The 24,890-nt window shown below is 36.5% G+C and overlaps 1 protein-coding gene across 3 annotated transcripts in view; it reads left to right on the forward strand.

The window, feature by feature from the left end:
* Positions 1–24,890, forward strand: part of SLC26A7 (solute carrier family 26 member 7) — a 55,322-nt gene that overhangs the window by 15,936 nt on the left and 14,496 nt on the right. For 2 of the 3 annotated variants that reach the window (XM_069853126.1, XM_069853128.1), the window contains 8 exons: positions 599–771; positions 5,971–6,135; positions 12,395–12,547; positions 13,918–14,000; positions 15,567–15,714; positions 17,635–17,748; positions 21,479–21,556; positions 22,992–23,087. In XM_069853126.1, the coding sequence (XP_069709227.1) occupies positions 599–771; positions 5,971–6,135; positions 12,395–12,547; positions 13,918–14,000; positions 15,567–15,714; positions 17,635–17,748; positions 21,479–21,556; positions 22,992–23,087 (1,010 nt within the window). The remainder of the gene's footprint in view (positions 1–598; positions 772–5,970; positions 6,136–12,394; positions 12,548–13,917; positions 14,001–15,566; positions 15,715–17,634; positions 17,749–21,478; positions 21,557–22,991; positions 23,088–24,890) is intronic. The other variant, XM_069853127.1, reaches the window with a different exon arrangement.

A 24,890-nucleotide genomic window follows, 5' to 3' on the forward strand; every position in this document is an offset into this window, starting at 1 on the left:
AGCAAAGAGTAGGTCCTAGTGGTCATTTTTCAGGGTGGAGTTGTCCCTAATAGGTTCCCAAGGAATTTGTGTTGGGATTTTTACTCCATAAAGGCCAAGGTGAAGGCAGAACTCTGTTCAGTAGGTCCTACAACAGTAAAAGTAAGGAGAGCTCAATGAAACTGATGAAAGATCACTTTAAATGCCTTTAAAAGTATACACGAAAGAAAATATTGCAGCATATGATGAACTGTTGGAGCCTGCTCCCAGAGGACATTGTGGAGGCAGAAAATACAAACGGGTTCAAACAAAGCTTTGTCAAATTAATGAATGCTAGTCCATAAACAAAATCTAAAAGCCCCAGATAAGGATGTACTTCCCTAACACAACAGCTACGAATGCTAGGGGACTATGAGGGAAATGGCATGCAGAAAATGGCCATTTTATGTGAAGAAATGTGTGTCACATTAAAAGATCAGCTTAGAAATTGTTCTTATCAGGACAGGAATGCACAAAATGGTACTTTTACTCATAAAGGCCAAGATTTTTAAGACAACATGAGTGATGAGTGCAGACAGAAATAGAGTTATTAGTGACTAATGCATGTATTTTTTTGTAGGAACTTTTGCTTTAACTTCCTTAATATCTGCCAATGCAGTTGAGCGTCTTGTCCCTTCAGTCAACAGTAATTTCACTACAAGGAATAATTCAGACATTTTGGGCCTATCAGGGTTTGAAATGCAGAGAATTGGAGTTGCAACAGCTGTTTCGTTTCTAGGAGGAATAATTCAGGTCAGTGGTGAACACATTCTGTAAGCTACTGATGTATTTGCATTTGTGACAGCTATGACTTTTGTAATATCTTTATTTTCATTGCTCTGAGAAAAACTGACCATGGGTTTGGTCCAATGTTCATGAATGAGGAAACTAACATCTTTTAAGAATCTACTGCTACGTTGTTGAGATGTAGTAATTGTCTGTGTACATAGAATCATAGAATCACCAGGTTGGAAAAGACCTCTGAGATCATCAAGTCCAACCATTCCTATCTGCCACTAAACATGCTGCCACCTCGCTGGGCAGCCTGTTCCAGTGACGGATGACCCTTCCTGTGAAAAATTCTTTTCTGATATCCAGTCTGAACCTCCTCTGGTGCAGCTTGAGGCCATTCCTCCTTGTCCTATCACCTGTCACTTGGGAGAAGAGGCCAGCTCCCTCCTCTCTACAACCTCCTTTCAGGTAGTTGTGACTGGCCTCAAGCTGGGGTTAACCCTGTTTACCACAGCTCTTCGGGCCCGGCCATCCAACCAGTTTTCCCAATGTACTGCAATATGAAGTAAAATCACATTCAGGCAGCAATATATTCAGTTGCTGTTGGTGCTCCCTTTCCTTTTCCTTCAGAAATAAAACATGAATCAGCTCCTGGTAAACAGTGACATATTCCTGAAGTTTTCTATTACTTGTCGCTTGAAGATAAATACTATAAAATATTGAATAATTAAAAACAGTGGGGGAAACATCTTTAAATTCTCTGTAGAGTTCACACACACACATCATTAAAGAAAAATAAATTAGAAAAAAAGAATGTCTTCAAATGATTCTTCGAAGTTTATTCAAATGATTTCTTCTCTTTTTCTATTCTGGCCACAAACACTGAGTTCATAGAATTATAAAATCATTTGATTTGGAAAGGACCTTAAAGTCATCCAGTTGCAATCCCGCTGCCATAGGCAGGGACACCTCCCACCAAACGAGGCTGCCCAAGACCCTACCCAACCTGGCCCACAGCACTTCCAGGGAGAGAGCATCCGCAGCTTCCCTGGGAAACCTGTTCCAGTGCCTCCTCACCCTCATTGTGAAGAATTTATTCCTAATGCTTAATCTAAATTTCCCCCTCTCCAATTTATAACTGTTTCCCCTACTCCTGTACAGGCCTTTGCAAAAAGTCCCTTCCTCCCCAGCTTTCTTTTAGGCTCCCTACAGGCACTGGAAGGCTGCTATAAGGGCTCCCCAGAGCCTTCTCTTCTCTAGGCTGAGCAACCCCAGCTCTCTCAGACTGTCCTTATAGCAGAGGTGCTCCAGACCTCTGATCATCTTCTGGACCAGTTCCAACAGCTCCATATTCTCCTTATGTTGAAAGATTCCAGAAATGGACACAGTACCCCAGGTGGGGTCTCATGAGAGAGTAACAGAGGGAAAGAATCACCATTGACCTGCTGGCCACACTTCCTTTGGTGCAGCCCAGGATACGGTTGGCTTTCTGGGCTGACAGCACACATTACAAACTCATGTTGAGCTTCTCATCAAGCAGCACCCCCAAGTCCTTCTTCACAGGGCTGCTCTCAGTCATGTTGTCCCCCATCCTGTCTTGAGGGATGATGTAATTGAGAGTTCCTTTCTCCATTGTCAGTTGCTTATCTTCAAAGACTTCCCTCTTTCCTTGTACATATTAAAATGAAAAAATATTCTGACACTTGACATTGCAACACCTCCTGGGCACCTGGTTTCCAGAAACAAACACAGAAATACAACCTAGGAATTCTATGATTCTATGATTTGTGCACGAGGCAAGCTCTGAACAGGGTCTGTGAAGTTCAGATCTGTCAAAGCATGAAATAAATTGGAACTGTTTTTTAATCACCAGGAACTTATAAGATTTGAAAATTGAGGCTTAGCTGCCCAAATTTTTCATTTAATTAATTTCAGATTCCTGAATGTTTATGAAAGAAGCAAGATATGTCGTTATCGTAAGAGGCATCCTGATGAAGAAGACATAGTATTAAAAAAGAAAAGAAGTAAACATAAAATAAAAACTGTAATTACTAAAGGCATTTAAAATAATGCAGTCACAGAGAAAATTTCATTTTTAAAAGCAGAATGGAACGTATTATGTAGATTTTTTTTTATTTTTATGTAACTGCTACTTTATAAAGATAAACAGGGCATGGGAAGCTAATCAAGTTAATGGAATTATTCCCTGATATTAAACACCTCAGAGGTATTGGTGTGGAGAGGAAATGTTGAAAAATAGCAGATGTCTATGAAATAATTTCTTAATCAGAATTGCATGATGACTTCATAGCACCAAAAATAATTAAAAAAAAGCTTTTGTGTACATTTGCTTTTTCCTATTAATACATTATACGTGCAAGAATGCTTGCATAAATATATATGTCTGTAACAAATCTCAATATACTACACTGAAATTCAATATAAAATTTGTTGAATAAAGGAAAGCTACTTGCAGTTCAAAGTGAGGGAAACCTAATTTTTATCCTAGAAAAGCATTGTATTTTCCTAAGAACCACAGGACTATAGATTTTAGTTGCGCTACTCTTCCGTAAATGAGAAATATCTGGCTATTGAATTTCAGTCTTCTACATTTTTACTGCTAAGATTTTCAGCTACTGTATTTTTAAAAATTACATATAATTAATTTCTGATGTACAGTACTGGAAAGAAAAATTGCATCTGGTTATCTGGAGAACAAGTTTACATAGTCTACTGTCAGTTTGCTTAATAATGAAAGAACATATTTGAATACAAAGTGTGTTTCTCTAAGGCTAATATTCTTGTCCAAAGATTTATTTCCCCATGGGAAAAACTACGCTGCATTATTCTATGTTATACATAGTTACTCATGAAGTACAAACATCAGTCTTTATCATGCAGTGATAGTTAGGAAAGAGTTCATTATTCTTTCACAGTGGAAATATCTTCTTGCAGGCTCATATTCTATATCTTGAAAAGGACAGCAAGGCTGGATGGTAGCCCTGGCTACCACAATGACTGTACAATGTGCTATACATTAGTCCAGAAAGACCACAGAAAGAAATCTTTTTCAGGTCCTCGAGTGAGGAAGGCTCACTCCACACACGATCAGAAGCTACCAAACACTCTCAAGCCACCCACAGTGAATTTAAGATCTATAATTCAAAAGACCAAAAGCTCTCAATTATATCTATTGAGACAGGGCACAAAGAGTTTCAAGTTGGTGACAGTCAAGCTTAATTTTTTCTGTCTGACTGATGGTCTCCACACAGTCTATAGATGTCTTTGCTTTTGCAGCCTCCAATTTCAAGATAACTGATACAACATACTAAATGGGAGGCTCACATTCTGTACTGTTTCCTTCCACGAGATATTCCCTGTGACTGTCTTTGTCTTCTTGGCCCACACAGCAAATGATCAGAAAGGTTATCACCACTTCTTGTTTGATTTAACAGTGAAAAATAAGCTGCACTTTCTAGAAAGTGGTTTTGAGGGATTTCAAATTCATTCTCTAAAACTGAATTCATGCAGCAGGTAATATGATATCAGCCTTCCATTACTGAGGACAGAAAGTTTAGGAGCAGTGATTTCCCAACTGCCTGTTATGTGATAAAAATTTTTACCAGCCATGGAGTTAGATCAACTACACAGTGAATGGAATATTAACAATAATAAACTGAGCGTGTTGTCATGGGAAGAAAGTACTGAAAGTGGACAAGAACCAAAAGGGCTTGAATTAATGAACATGAAGTCTTTGCTTTTTGCAGTTACTCATTTCTCTTCTCCTGGTTAAATCCTCTTTATCTTCTACTTGTCAGGGTAAAACTGTGAAGCAGTAAAGGTAGCTGCAAGAAAAGGTTCCGTTTGTATTATCTTTCTTCCATTCTCAACTATGATTCTTATTTATTTTCTATATTTTCTTTTAGAAATCACACCTTCTACCACTTCTGTCTGATCATTTGGTGTTTAGAACTTATTTTCATGATAATTTCTCCTATACTGTGCGTTAACTCAAGGCTGCTTTCCCTCACTTTCTCCTGTGTTTTCTTTCCCTTTCTCTGACAGCTCCTTATTTCATTCACATGAATTTAATCAAGAGTGTATGCCTACTAAAAGCAAGATTAATCTCAAGATCATTACTTCTTACTGAGCCTTTTAAGATAGTGTGATGTCAAAAAGCTGCACAAAGAAACTCTAGCCATTCTTGCCACCCTAAAATGCTGAAGATTTAAACTAAAAATAATTTTTTTAAAAAAAGATAAGCGTGAGAGTGATCACAAAATTGCTAAATTCTGCAATCATGGCACCATTTCCCTGTAATTCACTGAAATGCTAATATTAAACTAATATTTCTTTGTGATATTATGTACTTCACAGAATTGTCTCTGTGGTTTTGAATTTGCAGTGGTATAAACATCCATCCCATTCTCTGGCAAATTAGTTGTTGCACAGTTAGAAATTTCACATCCATGCAATACAAACTAATCTTAGAAAACATGAGCATGAGAGGACCAAATATCATGTTACATTGAACTGAATGTGCAGGGTCATTGGCACACCAGGAGGCTAAGGGATTTGCGGGAGGAACAAAGCCACTGTCAGACTGTGTTGGAAGGGAAATCTAATGGCACAACAGCCTGGGGTAGGGCAGGGCTCTGTGGGATGACAGAGCTCTCACCATGATTCGCATCTCTTTGTAGCTTTAGGACCTAATAAATCTGCTAGCTGTTGAAATTACTAATGCTGGGAATCCCGATATTGACATGTTGGCAAATGGCAAGCTGGACCAAGAAAAAGTCCAATGCTTACTCAGCCAGAATAGCAGCACAGAAGAAATGAGTATTAGTACCACCTTCACCTTTGGAGTTGCTTTACTTCATGTTGCTGTGTTAAGCCGATGTTTATACAGTGTTAATTGTGCTCACCTATTTGAGCAGGACAGAATGCTAAGCATTTCATGAAGATAGTTTCTCAGTCCGCTTTTGTTACTAAACCATTATTAGAGTCTCTTAAACTAGTGATGCAAATAAGATAATGCAGATAAACCCACAGAGTTTCAGTGGGGTCTGTTTGCAGCTATAGTTGTCCTTCAAAGGAATTTTGCTTTTTATCTTTATCTCATTTATCATATTGTTTATTAAAAGGATCCTGGTTCGTTGTCCTATTATGAGAAATTTGCATTTTATTGCAATTGCTGATAGTCATGCTTTTGCCTTTTAGGTAACAATGTTTATGCTGCAGTTGGGCAGTGCCACTTTCTTGTTAACAGAACCGGTAATAAGTGCAATGACAACAGGAGCAGCTACACATGTTGTGACTTCACAAGTGAAGTATCTGCTGGGAATGAAAATGCCATATATATCAGGACCACTGGGATTTTTTCATGTGAGTTTGATTAGAGATGTATTATTCCACTAGGTAGCATTTTCTCAAATAATTTTGATGTTTGGCTTTATATAAGCGTAAAAAGTTTTTTATGCATGTATGTGAATGACTGGAAGATATAATACCAACACGTTTCTCTTACTAGGTCTGTTTGTAAGAGCAGATTAGGAACACTTCATGAAGAATTAACAGGAATGGGCCTTATTTTGAAAGGATACTGTAATCAGTCTAAAGATATGTATTACAGAATCAGTAATTCCATTCATTATCATGAGAAATTATACACTTGTACAGGGAGGGTTAACTCTTTCTGTTTCAACATGCGGGAGGGATATATCCGAATATCATTCTAAAGGGTTTTTCTTCATATTTAGAATGAAATCTGACCATCTTTGTAGCAAAAGGAAAATGACACAATTTGTTGGTCTCTTATGCAAAATTTGCCCTAGATATGTTCCTTAGTGCTTTATGACATCATATTACATTGCCATAAATACAGCAAATTTATAGCTTTAAGGTAATTTTTATAAAATACATACAGCCTTTCACAGAGTGTCATGGTTACTCTCTTTGGAAAGGAGGTATTATTGGCTGAAACCTTAATGGGCAAAGTTGTGTAACCTTGTTGCATAAAAGATACGAGAATGTATTCTTTATGGTATCTCATGCCAGCAAACTCTGAGTTTAGGTGTTATGAGCATAATCTCCTGACAGAAGTAGTATCGTTAAAATAGCATTTGTCAAATTCATATTTTGCTTATAATAAAATTTTATTTACTTGCTGAGGTAATATTTGTATTGTGCTGATAGCAATAAATTAATTGATTACCATATGAAGTGAGATTTCATCTAGTTAGCCACAAAATTAGGACACCTTTTTTTAAAAAGTTTACTGTATTTTTCTTGCAGTGTCCTGCTCTTTATTTTTTCCTATTATTTTGGAAATGTATTCTTGAGAATTAGGGACATGCAGTAAACACAAAGTAATTTAGGGCCATGCAATAAGCACAAGAAATTTATCTTGTCGTGACATAACTAAAAGTGTCACAGCCATTTTTATGTGTAGGCAGTTATCCTGTGAGTCTATTACAAATGATTCTTCATATATGTTTTAATTCTTTAGAAACCTCCTCATAATGCATCTAGCCTCTTTTTCATGGCGTTTCCATGGAGACTATACTTACATATAGGAATATTGTCATCTTGTAGAGATGACTGTTGTTAAGTGCCACAGCCAAGACATAATCAAAATATACATTACGAGCAATAATAAAGAGCAGCAGTGATATGAAGAAATATTTCCACATTGGTGTGCTGGTGATATCATAAATGAGGTCATTCAAATGCTTTCAAAGAAATCTATTCCCTTATCCCTTGTATTTTTTAATGTACCTGAAATAAGTCATTTGCTCTTTGCTTTGCTTTTGAAATCAAACCTCTTTGAACATTTTCCAAAGAAAAATATTCCTGATTTTTTTAGGTTCTGAACTTCTCTGTATAATTCTGTGGAAACTAATGAGCAAACAAGAAACTCTCTGTACAACTTAAGAGAATAATAAAAAAGTCTCCGTATTTAGAAGGGAGTGTTTTACCATTTAAGTGCTTTGAAAGGTTTCTGGTATCTGTTCAGACTTACAGGTTGTCTTAAGAAGGTCCAGTGTCTCCATTAGAAGCATCAGATTTAAACGTTAAAACACTTTTTTCTTGTGGTGGTAGTTTTATATGAAAATTACACTAATTAGATACATGTTGATGTGCACATGTGATTAGAGAGTGAAAGGCAAATTCAGCGTGTCTCTCTGGACATATTCTTTACTTCAAAATCTTGAAACCCAAAGCTGGTATTTTTACTTGTATTTTTTTTTCTTTCTCCACTCTAAAACACCTCCCACTCACAAAGCCAATTGCTTTGCCTCCGGCAGCCTTTGGGTTGGCGAAGCAAGAATAAAAATGTTTATTAAAGTGTGATAGAAGAGTTGAAAGCAAAGCAAGCCAGTGAAGTAGATTCTTTACAGCAAGTGAGATCATGATTAGATATGTAAAAAAAAGTTTTATATGTGGAGAACAAGTCTAGTACACTGGCTTTGAGCCTATGGTGTTTCTGTGCTTACACAGAGTTTATGTAATTTATTAAATTACATTTTCCCTGTGCATGGTTTTTAACATTGCGATAGTGCTGCTTATTACTGCATCAATTGCATTTCTTTACAAATAGGAAAGGCAAGGTGTAGGTGAAGAAGAAAAATGGTGGGGGATACCAGATCTAATTTTCACAAAGGACAAGAAAAGTGTCATCAAGTTTTACTTAATATCTGCAAACAGAAGAAAATATCTGTTTGCCCGTTATACATGTGCAGATAAATTTATCCTTCCACAAACTTCTGACAAAATGCAGCACTGCAAAATGAACATCAGCAGTGTAACAAACCTGCTTTGCTAAATGAGGTCTCTTTTAGATGTGTTGCAAGTTTGTCTCAAAATCCTTGTGGTTGTGCTGCAATTAGATAAAAAAATCTTCACGTTCCCGCTATCAGCGCTTCCCCTCCCTTCCCCCACATTTTTCCCTATTTATTCCCTATACAGTTCACAATAGTTGCTTGTTCTTCTTTCCCACAGTGTATTATATTTGTATAACAAATATCAGAATGAAACATTTTTGAAAATGAAATGAAGTCATCTACTGTTAATCTGTGTTAAGTGTTTTGACTAATATGTAACCTCAATTTTTTTTGTTTGCTTTAGCATCTATGCTAGTTTTAGAATCAATCTTTTGGGTTTTCATGTACACATTTCTAGAATATAGACCATTACAGTGTTCGTTATTACTCTGTGAAATTCTGTAAAAACATAGTTGAACTCAAAGCCATTACTTTCTCATGAGAACAAGGACATTCAGTCTCTGTATATATATGTATGTGTGCAAAGTTAGAATATCACTTTATTGACATATGTGCAGATTTACATCAATCCCCAAAATGCTCACTGATTCTTCATAATATTGCCAGAACATTTACATTATAAATTTTTACACAAAGCTAGCCATAAAATAAAAATACGAGGCAAGTAGCTCTATTACTAGATTATTACTGTATTTTAAAATTCTGTTAACTATAGAATGACACAAAAACCTGCTTTTTACACTACAATAGCAAATGAAATTCTGCTACAGAATTACTAAATTATTTCAGTAAATGCATCATCAATATATGTAAGCCACTGAATTTATAATGATGTTTATGATGAAAACATTTATAAATATTTCTTTTGAATCAGATGTCAGCACTATTACAAACTTGAATTTTAGGTGAGAACGTTTAAGATTTACGCATGCACCTTCGTTGAGTACACTAACTGACTGGACAGCTTAACACATGAGCTGTATAATGTAGAGAGATAGCCATAGTATACATTAAACACATTCATGTTAAGATCTGCATGCCTTTTTTTTTTTCTGAAGAGCCTGTGAGTGAGATGATCATCAGCTGCATCATGAAATGAGTGGTTTTATGTTTTCAGAGAATGCTTACCTGGGAACACGGGAACAGACTAATTAGTGGAAGCTCTTCTGTCTGTTGAGAGAAGAATTGATTCAATATTTATATATTACTGCCAGAATTGTTTTAGTGTATGACAGACACTTTTGGGATAGGACTGTTGGTGCTACTGAACTTGTATGAGCTATGAAGCAATGGCAATCCCATTTTTTCCATTTATTTGCTTGTGTAGATTACATAGTGAAGGGCGTGATTTGAAGAGAAGCACCAAAGAATACACTGGGCTCTTTATATAAAGTGGTTTTGTAACATCAGAAAAAGATATGGCAAAGGTCTACAAGACTTGGGTATATATTTTAAAAATTAAATGGAATCTTCTTTCGTCAATTTGTGAAGAAAGGTAGAAATTCTAAAAGCTAAATTCTAAAGAAATGAATATTTCTTTGTAATCCTTCATTAACATTATTCACCCAGCCTTATATCTCACTTTCTGTAGGAAAATTACATTCAACGCCATAAACACAGATAGTTAATGCTGACACAGCTCATCTCAAAAATAAACCTGCATCTCTTTGACTTTGGCAATTAGGAATAAATAAATTTCTTCCCCTTTCTTACTGTTTTAACTAAGATCTGGCTCAGCCTTTCCTAAGCTGTGGGCACAGTTTGCAATATAGTTTTCCAAATTGCCTCCTTTTGTCTTAATTAATTGCAGCTTCTGCTTGGATACTGTGCCAAGTCCTGTGCACTCTTGAAAATGCATTCTTGGAAAATTAGATGCACAGAGATTAGTCTGAAGCCATTCAAGACGCAGTCCACATTGTCTGACCACAGTGGGGCAATATGTGGTTGAAAGCTGTGGTTTCGTTACGATTCTTCAGATTTGACATACATGAATCACATTATTTAACAAGTTGATTTAAATGCGTTTTCCTGGGTTTCGAGAACCATTTGTGCTGGGTTATACTGTGCATTTTTAATCAAAAGTCCAAGGGCTAAATTTCAAATGACTGGACTAAATATTCCTCTTCGAAGAAAACTTCATTTTGTCTTTCTTTCTTTTCTGTAACCATTTTTAGATGGTTTTCAATTGTTCCTCCCTTCCCCTTACAGATTATGAAAATATTCTTAGAAAGGGAGAGAGAAGAAAAATCTGGGAGTTATTTGTAATTTACTCAGTCTTCAAAATGAGCATAATCTCTTCAATGAATGACATAATCAGAACGGTGGTAAAAACCTGTTTCATCACATTGACCGCCTTTCTGCTAGAACATGGTTCTTTCCTAAGATAATTTTTTGAGTACCTTTCTCCTGTCCAACATAATGTATGTATTTTTAACTCCAAACTGTCAAACTTTATTAGCATTACACATGTATTTCAGAATAGGTTCTCTAAGGCAGAAAATTATTAATCTTTATTTTGATAAAGTTACAAGTGTCACTTTTCATTTATCTTAGTGATCATCTTAGCTGTAGCTAGAGAAAACATTTTTTTTATGTTAGCATTTCAAGCCTCTGTTCTTTGATTTTATTATACTTGATGTTGTGGTTTAAAAAGAAGTTAATTGTGATGCAGCGTATATCTATATCCTAGATTTTAACTTCAGTTGTCTTTATAACGTGTCTAGTTGTTCTAGCCATGTTTTACAGCATCTTGCACCGCAACTTAACCTTTAAAATGCTGAGGGCTTCCTATTTGCAGATCCAGTCTCCTCTTTCTGTTTTAGCACTGCAGTCTGTCTCTTAATGTGCAGTGATGTAGCCATTCCCCAGAAACCCAGAGCCTTCTGCAGCAGGACTTCGAACCTCATGGTCCCCTGTGCCCCACCCCTTGCACCCTTGCATCTGCATTTCCCACACCTTGCCAAGGAGAGTTTCCCCTGGAAAGCAATTGCCTCTGATGTGGGAATCAGTCCTTCCTCTACTCTCTTTTTACCTCTTGCTTTGCAGATTTTATCTTATAAATTTACGCTAGGGAAAGACATGGCATAATAGAGACTAGTAGCATTGGTAGCTAATTAGCGTGCACAGCATCTGGACTTGATCAGTGTGCTCCATGAAGCACTGTTTGTGTAAAAAGCAAGAACAACCAACAGGGAGATAGTGTGCACCCTGCTGAAACTATACAGTTACTCTGGGAAAGTATTTGGATGGATCCCTTTGTGCACTGGAAAGGATGCCTTGAAGAAGATGGTTATCTGGGGAGATTCCCTTTTTTTCTCTTTCCATCCAGGCAGTAATGCATTTTTATTTCCTTTTCATTCTTGCTTTCTCTCCTTATTTCCCATTCCTTTCTGTCTTTTAAAATTTTTCCTTAGAAGTAACTTTTACTATTAGAGTTGATGGATGTTATGAGCCATGGATGATGAAAATAAATCTTTGTGTATGTAGGCTTCTCTCAATGTTTTTGTGCAACACTCATTTATCTCACTGAATTTAATGAGACTGAATAAGAAAAAGTTACATATCACATTTACTGGAATTTTCTTCCTTTTTTCTACCAATATGAGTTTGTAGATTCATGTATATAAATATTCACTTCAGTTTTTGAGTTTTCAAAAGTCTATGGTATTTTAGAAATAGTAAATTGGAGATTTTCTGCCTTGTAAAATCTTAAGCATAGGCCAGTTTTCAGATGACCCACCTCCTGCTGTATTGATTCAGCTTTCACAGATCATTTGAGCTGTTGTGTAGAATATGCTGTAGCATGTGAACCAAAATGATGCATTTCTTGATCAGTGATTGCTATTTGCCATTCACTGTAGATTTACGCCTATGTATTTGAGAATATCAGATCAGTTCAGTTGGAGGCTTTACTTCTCTCCTTGCTGAGCATCGTGGTGCTTGTTCTCGTTAAAGAACTGAATGAGAAATTTCAGAGAAATATTAAAGTTGTTCTTCCCATTGATCTAGTTCTGGTAAGTACAAAATCAAACATCAGCAGTTTTGTTTTACAAAGCTTTCAATGGTTCAGCTAATCTGCTGAAGTTTACTGTGTTGTCTACAGTTACCCACAGCCACACCTGCTGCTAATTAAATGGATAGTTAAATTTCATGGCTGTATGTTAAATATAAGAAAAGGAAATAGTTTGGCTAAATGATTAACAAAGAAGTAGCATACGTTCCTAATTTGTATAATATTTTTCATGTGTTTACTACTTTTTACATAATCACAAGAACATGAATACTAGAATGCTAAAGTGTAAGAAGTTTGAAATAGACAATTAAAAGTAACAAGCCTGTTGTAACTCCAGGTAAGTCTTGTGATGGCTAGTTGTGGCTGAGATGTTCATAATTATTTATCTGCAACAAAGTTAAATGCTGAAACTATTGCTTTATGTAATTTTACTTACAGTTTTCCTTTCACATGGCATATGTTAAACTGAAATTGGCTATTGCATTGTAAATCCCTATTTTAAGCATTAAGCTACAGTCAATCACCTTCAGGGCAGAAGGTTTGTGTTTTTCTCTAGACCTCTAAAAAAATATTAAAAAAAAAAAATTGAAAGGCAAGTGCTTTTCAGAATGGATCATCACACTTACTCTTCTTTTGCTGGAAAACGCTATTTACAAAAGAATAATTTTTCTTGGGCGAAAAGAAGGTAGTGTAGTTCTGGTCTTTGGTCTAAGATCTGTTTTGGTGTCACCTTTAAAACAATACTGGACAAAATGCACCAGCAAACTGAGGAACTGGAACCTGTACCTGTTCTTTTTGTATGTCCATCTTACAAAAAGTACTGGAAGTGAGTTTGAACCTTCTCAGGGCCAAACTTTCCACTCTCTCAGCAACATTTATACCCTCAGGAAAATAAATATAAGAGGCAGTAATGTCTTCTGCTGTATATTCTTCCAAAATTAACACTGCCAGTCTGCATTAGGTGTGCTTGGAGAACATCAACTAAATCAGACTGACCACTCAGGAGCACCTAAATTATGAATTATCTTAAGACACTCACATGAATGGCAGTGATGTGGGGCACATGCTGTATAGAGGCAGTTTGGACACTGACTAGCAAGGTTGCTAAGGCTTTACAGAGACTTATACAAATCCCTTTCATTAACATAGAACATCCAAACTCCAATACAGTCCTTTGTTATCAGGTCCAGATCTTAGTTTCTTTTGACTCTCTTCTGTATTTGGCCAAGATTTTTGTAATAATATTTCTCTGTCTTACTGGACTGATCTAAGGATAAATGCATGAACTCCGTTGTGTGTTTAGGTATGGCAATAACAGGGAGAAGCTAAAAGGAATAGAAACATAACATCTTTTCTGTATTGAATCAATAGATAATCACTACATCCATTGCCTGCTACTATGCTGATATGGAACATGTCTATGGAATAGAAGTTGTGGGACATATTCCTGAAGGGTAATGTTTTTTATTTTTCTTAACTTGTGGCTTTTAAATGTTTACTTCTAAGAACAGACTCTGAAGAGGTCAAAGTACTTTTCTGAAATAAGAAATGGCAGAGATCTGTTATGTTCATTTACAGTCTCCTCAAATACCCTCTTACAATTCAACGCCATGTTAACCTGTTATATCTGTATAGATATCATCATAAAAATGCAGGATTTCTTGTACATTTTCATGGCTATTTCATTGCTTTATGGAATAAAAGTAGATACTAGGTACCTGATGATGGCTGATGGATGTTTGACAGGAGGATAGTACATAATTTACAAGATTATTGCAACCTGGTTTTTGAGCATTGCCTTGGGTTATTGTAGCAGAAATAAGGCTTGTATATTATTTCACTTCTTTCTACTCCACTCACTTATATAGTAATTTTAGTAAACGTGATTTCTGAGGAAATGTAAAGCTCTTAGATATACTTAATTCTTCATGACCTTAAGAGAAGGAAATAAAATATCAGTATAATTACTTGGAAAGAGAATTTAGATTTGATGTCAGAGAGTGTTCAAACTCTAAGGTTTGGTAAGGAGTGGCACAGCTGTTGTGTAAGCTCCCTTTTTGAAACTGAGGAGTTTCCCTGAATTTCACAAAGTAGAAGTCCACGACTACATGAGTGTGCTTGTGGCAGATACACAGATAGATAGAAATAAAACAAGCAGAGTTACTGAGGAAAAAAAATTGAGTATTTAGGGCATTCTATTGCATGCTACATATCTGAGATTAAACAGGGTTAAGTGTGCCCTTTTGATAAGGGTTATGAACAGCTAAACTATATTGGTTGAGCTTTAATCAGGAGCATATTTTCTGCCTAACCTCACAGGAGAAGATTCTGCATTGCTGAAAAACAGGAGCAGAAGCCTGGATCATTCTTACGTATTTTTAGGAACTCACCTGAAATATCTAACTAGCTGCCTTATCAGTGAAGAACACTGAAAACCTTCAGAGTTCAGTTTGGCTCTTAGGCTGTGTGATTTGTGCTCTGGAGAGGCTGATGTCTTTTTGTGGAGTACAAAGACAATCTGGGGTGATTTGGTTCTCAGCTGAGGTGTATCAAAGCAGTCCCCATTAGAAAGTTTCCATTAAATGGAATAAATGTACATAGTATCTATGATCAGGAATACTAAATTCTTTAAAATATTTAAACTTCATAGGAAAACCAACTATAAAAATGAAGGAAAAAATCTAGTAGAGTTTCTTTTATTGCATTTTACAAAATTAGGCAATGATTGCTAATTTTACCTGTCAGTGGGGGAGCTAATTTATAAGGATCCTTTCATAATTTCTCAATTGAAGTTTACAAGTGGAATGCTCTGTCTGAAACTCTTTGTTCCTCCTATACAAATTATCCCCTGCAGTTCCCCACAGATCTTACTAGTCTAAAATATTGAAAAATGTCATCTTACATGTCTTAAAAAGCCAGCTGTGCACATAAAGATTGTCTCTCTTATGTTTTCATGAATTACAGGTATATCAAAGTTATATTCCAGGCTTTGCAGAAAGGACTGTCTTTATTTTTTATAGGTTACCATCACCAAAGACACCACCCATGAATGTCCTGCCTGAAGTAGTCACTGAAGCTTTTGGAGTAGCACTGGTTGGTTATGTAGCATCACTAGCAATTGCCAATGCCTCTGCTAAAAAGTTTAAATACACTGTGGATGATAACCAGGTAAAGCATTTTATTCTTATTGCTAGCAAGCCTGGAAATTGCTTCGCTATTATGGAAATGTATTATAGATGAGTGGCCAGTAGGAAAGCCTGAGTTCCCTATGGCATCCTGAGGCTTTCCAGTTATTACAGCAAATCCAAAGCCTAGTCCAAATCAGCTCTGCAGAATGCCCTAGTTTGTTGAGTTTCTCCTTCTGGGTAAGCGCATACACCAGGTCCATCTTATAATACTGCATTTGGTGCAGCCAGCAGCCAGTTTGGGTGTTAATGGAGTTTTCCACTGTTCTAAGACAAGACGGATTCTTCTCCATCACCTGAGAGCTCTTAAAGACCAACTGAGATTTTAAATCAGCCATTGATTAAAGACACAAAGCAGATTTGAAAATAAACTAGTTGCTTATAGCCCCGGGACATATCTGACATTATTGAATGAAGCTTATGCAAAGTAGAAGTCTCATCAGAAATAAAGGTTCATTTGTAGAAATAAAGCAGGGTGGGTTTCAACAATGATGCCAAATTTGCATCCATAGCAGCTTTCTGTGCAGAGTTCCACTTTACAGTGGGAGAGTTTAAATAACAGTGGGATGTTTACTTTCTCAACTACCCCACTGCTGGTCATGGTGTGTGGGTAACTCCAAGCCAACTGGAAATTGATGAAGACAATTATTCAAGTACTGTGGTAAGAAACACTTCATTTTATCTACCTGGCAATAGTGCCATGTGATGAAAATGCTGCCTCTAACTTTCTCTTAACTGGTTTGGGATGAACAGCAAAAGGTAGAATGAAGCACAGTTGGTTTTGCATCTGGAGGTCTATTTGAACAGCCTTGCTATGGTTTTTACCACTCTTTGTGGTACTGGGAAATACAGTGGGAGTGTTCATGTCTACTAAGGTCTCTAAAAATTTTTTCAGAATTAATACATTGTGCCATGAATTTTTGTTGATGCTTCAGAGCCATGTCTTCTAGGGAGCAGAGGGAAAATGCTTTGACCTTAACACAACTCAGGCTTCAGGACAATGTGTTGTATTGTCTCAAGAACACTAAATGGAGCACAGAAGCCTGTATGTCTTTCTGCATCTTTGGAAAATATGTAGCTTACACAGCTCAACTACTGAAGTGTTGGAGAATACTTAAGGTGTCCTGTGCAGTGAAGGCAAACTTATGATCAAGTGTTGACCTGGCTGGATACAATACCATTTGTGTCTTAAGCACTTCCAGCAGTACTGAGGTCTTTTCTTACACATTGTCTTCAGGAGACAAATGAGCTCCTTATAGCTCATGTTCTTGGAGAGGAAGGCTGGTGCTGGGTAGACAAGCCGGGGCACCTTCTAAGAAAACAAGATTCAGTTTAGGCTGCAGATACAAGGTGGATTCCCCACTTTTACTTTTCTAAATCTTTCTTCAGGTATGTCTGCATTTTGACTGTGGATAAGTACCAAGTATATTTGTAATGAAAGACAGCATGCAGATAATATTGCTACCATACTTCCCTTTCACTAAAGCATGCTCTAAAAGAAAAATAATCACTGACTGTCTTTTTCCAGTGGAGTCATAAGCCAGAAACAACCTGGACACTGTCCATATCCCTCTACTTGAGACTCTGGCTTGTTAAAAAGCAGATGTGGATCAAGATGTAAACATTTTGGCTAAATTTAATCTTCAAAATTTAGCAATACTGTTTATTCTGTGAATGTGCCTCCTGCTTTTGATCAATCCAGTTCAGCACCACTATTATTCAAATTAGTTTGGAATTGTGAGAAGATATATTATGTTGGGAGATCTTTGTCATGTATATATGTGACTTTTTCCCCTCATCCTTTGTCATCGCTAGTATTTACATAGGGACTCCTTTGTGGGCAAGAAGATTTGAAATGACAAAACAGTAGGAAAAACACATATTCTATCTAACAACTTTGCAGGAATTTTTGGCTCATGGCCTCAGCAACGTGATTCCTTCATTTTTCTTTTGCATACCAAGTGCTGCAGCGATGGGACGGACGGCTCTTTTATACAGTACAGGTGCCAAAACCCAGGTAAATGGTTAGAGTGAAGTACTTTGGAGAACTGAGGCTATGATATTTTCTGTGGAACTTGAACTGATTTATCCATTGTCTTTCCTATTCTCCGTTTTACTCTGTCCTGGAAAATGGCTCTGCCCTGTCATTTTTAAAAATTTGCATGGAACAAACTGGTCACAAACTATCTTACTAGAAAAGCTAATGGTTCCACTTACTCATTTCTACCTGTTTAATCCAATATCAACTCTAAAGTCTGTTGCAGTAAGGAGCTTAGGAGTTGTGTTTTCAAACTGCAGTAAAGTACACACAAGCCCTTTCAGTTTTATGTGAAATTGTTAGGACTGCAACTGAAGTGCCCTCTAATGGTGTTTAATGGATTTAAAGATACAGGCTAAACTGAAGTTTTAGAAAAAAAACAGTTTTCATTTAGTGCTTCTATGTGATTTTCAAAATAATGTCAAAGTAACTCTACGAGCTGCTTCTAACAAACCCAGGCAATCTCCCAGCTTTTGCCCTGTGACATGGTGTACTTGCCCATCCCTCAGTATACATTGAGCCATGGAGACGACACTCAAATTATTAAGGACTTTTTGGTCTATTCCCTACAGTTGGAAACCAAACCCAGAATTTCTTAATGCAGTAGTTCAGAAAAGAGGGAGCTTCAATTGATGAAAATTATAGTTGTGAACCTGTAAGTCTGTTACATGTTCAAACTGCACTTGTGAACAAGACAGGTAGCAAGCTGCTCATCTATGGTCTTTGCACGTGGTGGCACTGCACAGCCCACTGCAGCTGAGACAACCCTGGGGCAACCCCCTAAGCATTGCCTCTCCCTCCTTCCCCAAGGGTCCATTGGTGGCACTCTGCCGTGTAAATATTAAGTCCTTTGGAGTCCGTTGCTATTGTCTTTTTATATCTGCTTCTCTTGCCCTTGCAAAGATCATTAATTACAAGGGACAGGGTAACGAGATGCAATTGACAAGACTAAGCAGAGTCGGTAGGTGCTGTTTCTTCTTGACCGTGTCCTGCAATTATTTCTCATGCAGATACCACAATACTAAGAAATGATACGGGGCTTTATTTTAAAGCTCTGCATGTTAATTGTTTGCTAATTAGCCTATACAGTATTCCAAAGTCAATTAATCACAATGAATAATTTATCCAATAATCATCTTTTAAAGCATTTGTATGCAAATAGTTTAGCTGCTACTTTGCTATTAGCTATTTCATATCTTTAAATTGTATTCAATGTCATACCATGTGTCCTTATCCACTCAGACTTCCTCTTCTGTTACCTGTTCATATATTTCCCATTTTACTGAATCATGCCTTTCCCAAGGAGGTTTTAGGGTAACCTGAAGACATACAGAGTATTTGAGCACCTTGACTCTGGTACAAGTAGGCATAGGCTCCAACAGAAGGTTATTCAATATATGACATGGAAAAAGAAACCACCATGGTTTTATGTCAGGGTAGGAAGTACGTAGTAAAAATAACAAGTATCTGCTTGGTTTTATGCATTGGTTTTACGAAACAGCAGGGCCTGCATCCAAAAGTTAGAGTGTTGCCATGCATTAGCACAATGAGAGTACTTTAATTGACATAAAATTTTCTCTCCTGCCTTCTCTTTGGAAAGAAGAACATCCACTCAAACCTCTGCTTTTGGTTCTATGTAGGATAAATGACGAGATGCAAAGAAAATCATTACTAAATGTTGATCAGATCACAGGCAAAAAGAAGAGCGAGGAGATGCTTTCACTATGTAGAAAGAAGTCAGTTTAATTTGATGTGTGTCATGAAAGAAAAGTGAAGAGCGTTTCAGGGGCTCAGAGAAGCCCTTTTTTTCTCCAACATCTATACTTGGGATTTGGTGATGTCATTTATTCTTCAGTGATATCTTTTTCCTTAGAGAATATAGAAGTCAAGGCCTGTATCATGGGTAGAAGTGTTCTTCAAATAGACTCAATGCCTTTTTTCTTCTTTTTGGGAAGGCAGAAAGAGAGAAAAGTTCCTTGTGACTCTACCAGCAGATTTTGTGTCTCTTTTCTGTAAACACTCTGTCTATCCTTGTTGATGATATTTTTAAGTACACCATGGCTTTCATTTTCTAGTGTTTTAACAACTCGCCTGGTTTTGTTTTTAACAACTTGTCTCTTAAAATGAAACCTAATTATTTTAGTAAAGAAACATACTATCAATATAAAAAATAAAGCGAGCATCTGTCTACTTATCATCAAAAACCTTCTGTGAATCTGGGCTGTACCTTAATGAGACCAGAAGCACTTCACTTTGTGAGCAGAGTGGAGCAGGAGGCTCCACTCTGTACTTTTCCACCAGATTAATACCATATAATGCTGTTAAGAGGCATATAATTCTTAGACCAGTGTCATGGTTTAGCTCTGGCCTAGCCTGATTGGCAGCTAGATGTGAGCAGTTTTGTATCCCAGTCCCACCCCCTGACTCTAGGAAAGGGGAAAGGGAAATGAAAGAGAGAGGCTTGTGGGTTGGAAACTAAATATAAACCAGCTTTAATAAAAAAAGAAAAAATAAGGAAAATACTACTAATAGAAAAATAATGAAATACATATAGAAATATGAAATCAAACTCTCCTCATGACTGTGCCACCACTGATGCTGCAGACCAGGCTCAGGGAAAGATCCTGGGCTGGACTCAGATCCAGCAGATCTGGACAGCAGATGGAAGCTGGACTCAAGGACTGGATTCAGGAATGCATGTATCCAGGACTGGGGCAAAAAGACAGATGAGGTCCACGTTAGACCCTAGCCATCAAAGAAGACAGCTTGACTCTTGTGATCCCTCAATTTTATGTTCAGTATGAAGTATATGGAATGGAATACTCTTTAGGTCAGTTCTGGGTCACTGCTCCTCCCTGCCTGTGTGACTCTTTTTCACCCTTTTCATACATATCATTTCACCAGCTCAAGCATGACCTTTGTCTCCATGGGGACAGATGTAAACAATGGCCTTTCTGCATGCCAATGCCCCATGTTATCACTTCTAGAGACAGACAATGTCTGAAAACATGTAATAAATTTTCAAAAAATTATGTTACTTAGACCAGACTTAGCTGGAAATTAGAAAATCAGTTCTGCTTTAGCTCAAATGAGAACACCATATATTTGCCTGGATTCATGTCACCTGCACTTATTATTTATTTAAAAACTGTTGTTACATTTTCTAAAGTAAAGTCCACTAAAATGCACATGAAATCACGGGTGGTTTCTGACTTAGCACAGTTGTTTCCTTTCAATGTTGATCTCAGTAAAAGAAGTTAGAAATCTTGTGCTAAAATAGCAACACAGTTCTGCATATGTACTTTCTGCTCAGTGCTATAACAGATCTGTTATTTAGTGCAATATAGGGTGTGTGGCTATAAATACGTTACAAAATGACAGTGGGTCTTGTGAAACTTTGGGGGTGAGATATTGCACACACACTTTAATCAAGTTTATAAGTAATACTGTGATCTGTGTGCTGTCAGCAGGGTCAAGCACAGATGTTGAGATCTTTTACTATGTTTTTATTGTAGTTGGCTGAAGGTAATCACCAGATTGAAACTGAGATTATACGTATTCAAAATCCATAGATACAATAATAGGTAGCATTATCGTGATCTTATTCATTACTTTGTCTATAATATTTGATACTTAGTTCTTTTCACACCTTTTTAATATATATTTTTTGTAAGACTGAATGACTTGCTTTTCTTTTCTATTGTTTTAGGTGGCTGGCCTTATCTCTTGTGTATTAATTCTTGTGGTGATCTATGCAATTGGACCTATGCTCTACTGGCTGCCTATGGTATGGTACTGACCTTCTTTTTTAAAGATTATGTCAAACATTTTCTAATTACTTAATTTCTTTCAGGGAAATATAGTGCTACTTCTAAAACAGCTTTCTTGAATTTTAATCGGACAAAGAATAGTAAGGGCACAGCAAGTCTCAAAGTCATACAATACATAGATAACATTGCAATATATGTCAATTTTGGACATATGGAGTTACATACGTAGGCTATAACACGAGTATGTAAGAAAGCATTTGTATTCTACTTACTTTTAGCACATATTTTATGAAAAATATACGCTCGGATTGCTGTGGATTTGTAAACTGACAATGTCTTAGAAATTAATGAAGAATCACAATTTTTCTCCAGCTATACACACAATGTACGACTTTAGTTTTCAAATAAATTTGACACAATTATTGTAAATAGTGACATAAGCTTAGTTGCAGAAAGATTATGAGGCATTTGTATATATCTGTCACGGAATATCTCTTCCACACTAGGAGTATAAAGCAACAAGTTGTGTTTTTGCATAAGCAATATCTAGCTTTTGGTGTTACAAATAGTTAATTTTGACTAGAGGCATATCAAAGATGTGAAGTACAGCTCCACAATGATCCGTAATTCTGCCAGGTTTGTAGATGAAATTTTAACTCATATTTTAAATTTACTTTGTGCTATTGTTTACATAGTGTCATGTGAAGGTTCTCACTTTTCAAACACAGATCCTTTTCTAGCTTATTTTAACCACATAAAGTAAGGACACTTGAAGTGGAGAGTACAATATGTCCTTTTTCTTATTATATTGGTTCCCTGTCTTCATTCTTATAAGAATGAAATGTAAATTTTGAGTAGTTTCCTGTAGACTTTCTTTCACATATTTAAAAAAAAAAAATTTGAGGCTTTTTTTTTTGTATACTTTCTTGGTATTTTATTTCATTTCTACTATGCTTTTCGAGTCCTCCTTACCTATGCAATGCAAGCCTATCACTATGTACTCCATCCTTTCTGGCTCCAGATGATTTTTCATCCCTCTCCACCCCCTTTTGATTTGAAGAACAAGAAATTATTTTGTTTCTTTCAAAGTTAATGGATTTTTTTTTCTTTAGACACCTTCTCTGGGTGATGAAGAAGAGGAATTAAAATTCTTCTGTGTGTAGAAGTTGAATTCTGATTTGCTTCTGAGTCCCCCAGACTATGGCAGACTGTAGCTGGACGGGCTATGCATTGAGTAGGTCTCAGGAAGTCCTGAATTTTCTGTCATGTTTCACACAGTTAGGTGACCTATAGATTGCCTTCAGGAAAAAAAAAGTTGGGTTTGATACTGTTACATTTGTGTTACAATGACACCAGTGCTTGTTCCTTTTTTGAATCACTAACTTCAGGTTTTTGATAATTTAATGACTATCAAAATAACAGCAAATAACTTTTTTATTTATTTATTTGTAGTGTGTGCTAGCAAGCATTATTGTTGTGGGCTTGAAGGGGATGTTAATGCAGTTCCGGGACTTAAAAAAATATTGGAATATGGATAAAATAGACTGGGTAAGTGAAACTTAATCTAAGGAGTTTTTCCTGAAACCCTTTAACAAATACCTGCCAAATAAACTTTAATAGTTCTGTGGCCCTAGAAGAGATAAATACAAGCCATTATTATTAGAGGGTTTGTGTACTATCAGCTTAATTTCTAAGAATAATGCCATTTGTAATGTTGGTTGTATTTGAAAAATTCATTTTAGCAAATGATAAAGAACAAAACCTAATTTAATGCTAAAGACATTTATACAGATAGATCGGGTTAATCTGAGCAGATGTGTCCCTAATTTTGTAAGCCTTCTCTAGCTGGTTAGCATGCTTTTATTGTAGTATTATTGAAGAGGTCCTGGTATCTTTGTCCCCTGGGCATATGGAATGACCATACAGGACAAAGAGAACTGGAAACACTAGAGATGCAGGAAGATACATGTCCTATGGTGCTGCACGTAAATTGCCTTACTTCTTTCCAATTTTGCAGACAGAATATTTATTGTTTGACATAATGAATAATTCTGCTGTATGAGAGGAGGAATACATAAGAAAATGCAGATATATGTAAAGAAACATATTATGAAAAACTAGCTTAATGCAAAGTCTGAATAGTCTGACATATATTTGCATAGAGAGGCAGAGAGGCTGAATATTTGAGTATTTTGATAGGAACGGTTGGACTCGATGATCCGGTGGGTCTCTTCCAACCTGGTTATTCTGTGATTCTGTGATTCTGTGATAGAATTCCTAGCAAATATTAAAGATGAGTCCATGTTTATGAAGACTCCTAGATTTCTCTTCTGTGGGAGATTTTTTAAGTATTGGCCAATTAGAGGAACCAAAACCTCTATCCACTTACATAAATATGTATTGACATCCCATAAAGCTTTTGGAACTTCTGTTTATGTAGTTTCAGTTAACAAATATTCAGAAAGGTGTTTTGGCCATATCCACCACTTGCACTGTGTTTGGTCTTCATCTTAACCTAGATATCCACTGTTCCAAGGAGTGGATGGTGTAGATCAGCAATTATTTTAGTGACAGAGAACTCAAGAAAATTGGTGGTTTTAGGAGAAAGATCTAGCTACTCTATCAGTATATTGAGGTAATAAGTAATTAAGTTTTCCAGCAGGATATTCTGGAAGCTCACCAAACTTGATGCATCTTCATAGTCTAGCCTGACTGAATTTTGTGTTTGTGGTGTTGGCAGAAAAGGATGGCGAGTAGTTAGTTACTACATCTCTGACATCTGTCATTATTTCTAAGAAAGGTTATAAAAGGGAGAGTTTTCTGGGTGTGTATTTTTAACTGGACATACTTGAACAATGATTTATCTCCAAGTAGTTGCACCATCAGTCCTTAGCCTGACAAGGTAAATCATCTTGCTTTACATAGCATCATCTAAAGTAAGGCTATAAATGATTTTACACTGCTGCCTGGTCTGAGGAAACCTACCAAGCCCAGTGATTTGAGTTGATTTTGATCTATAAAATATTCCCCTCCCCCCCCCCCTGAAATTGACATTGGCAATTAATCAGTTCCATTACCCAGGTTATCTAAAGTGTTTTGAAGACAGAAACTCAAAAATATTACATTTGGAAATAATTAGCAGCTGCCTTTTCTGGAACTGACTTTTTGAAGGGTGTGTGTCATGTAACATAGAAGTCAGGTTTGTTAAGCTCTTAAGTCTGGCAAATGCGACAGTGTGGAAACAGAATATTTTGTCTTTTGTTGCTCTGATTATTGACACTTCTTTAAGATTCTCATTGAACACAAACAGGATCAGTAATATTTATCTGTTGATTCATTCTTTATAAAACA

This window comes from Phaenicophaeus curvirostris, chromosome 3 (assembly GCF_032191515.1).
Source record: "Phaenicophaeus curvirostris isolate KB17595 chromosome 3, BPBGC_Pcur_1.0, whole genome shotgun sequence".
Lineage (NCBI taxonomy): Eukaryota > Metazoa > Chordata > Aves > Cuculiformes > Cuculidae > Phaenicophaeus > Phaenicophaeus curvirostris.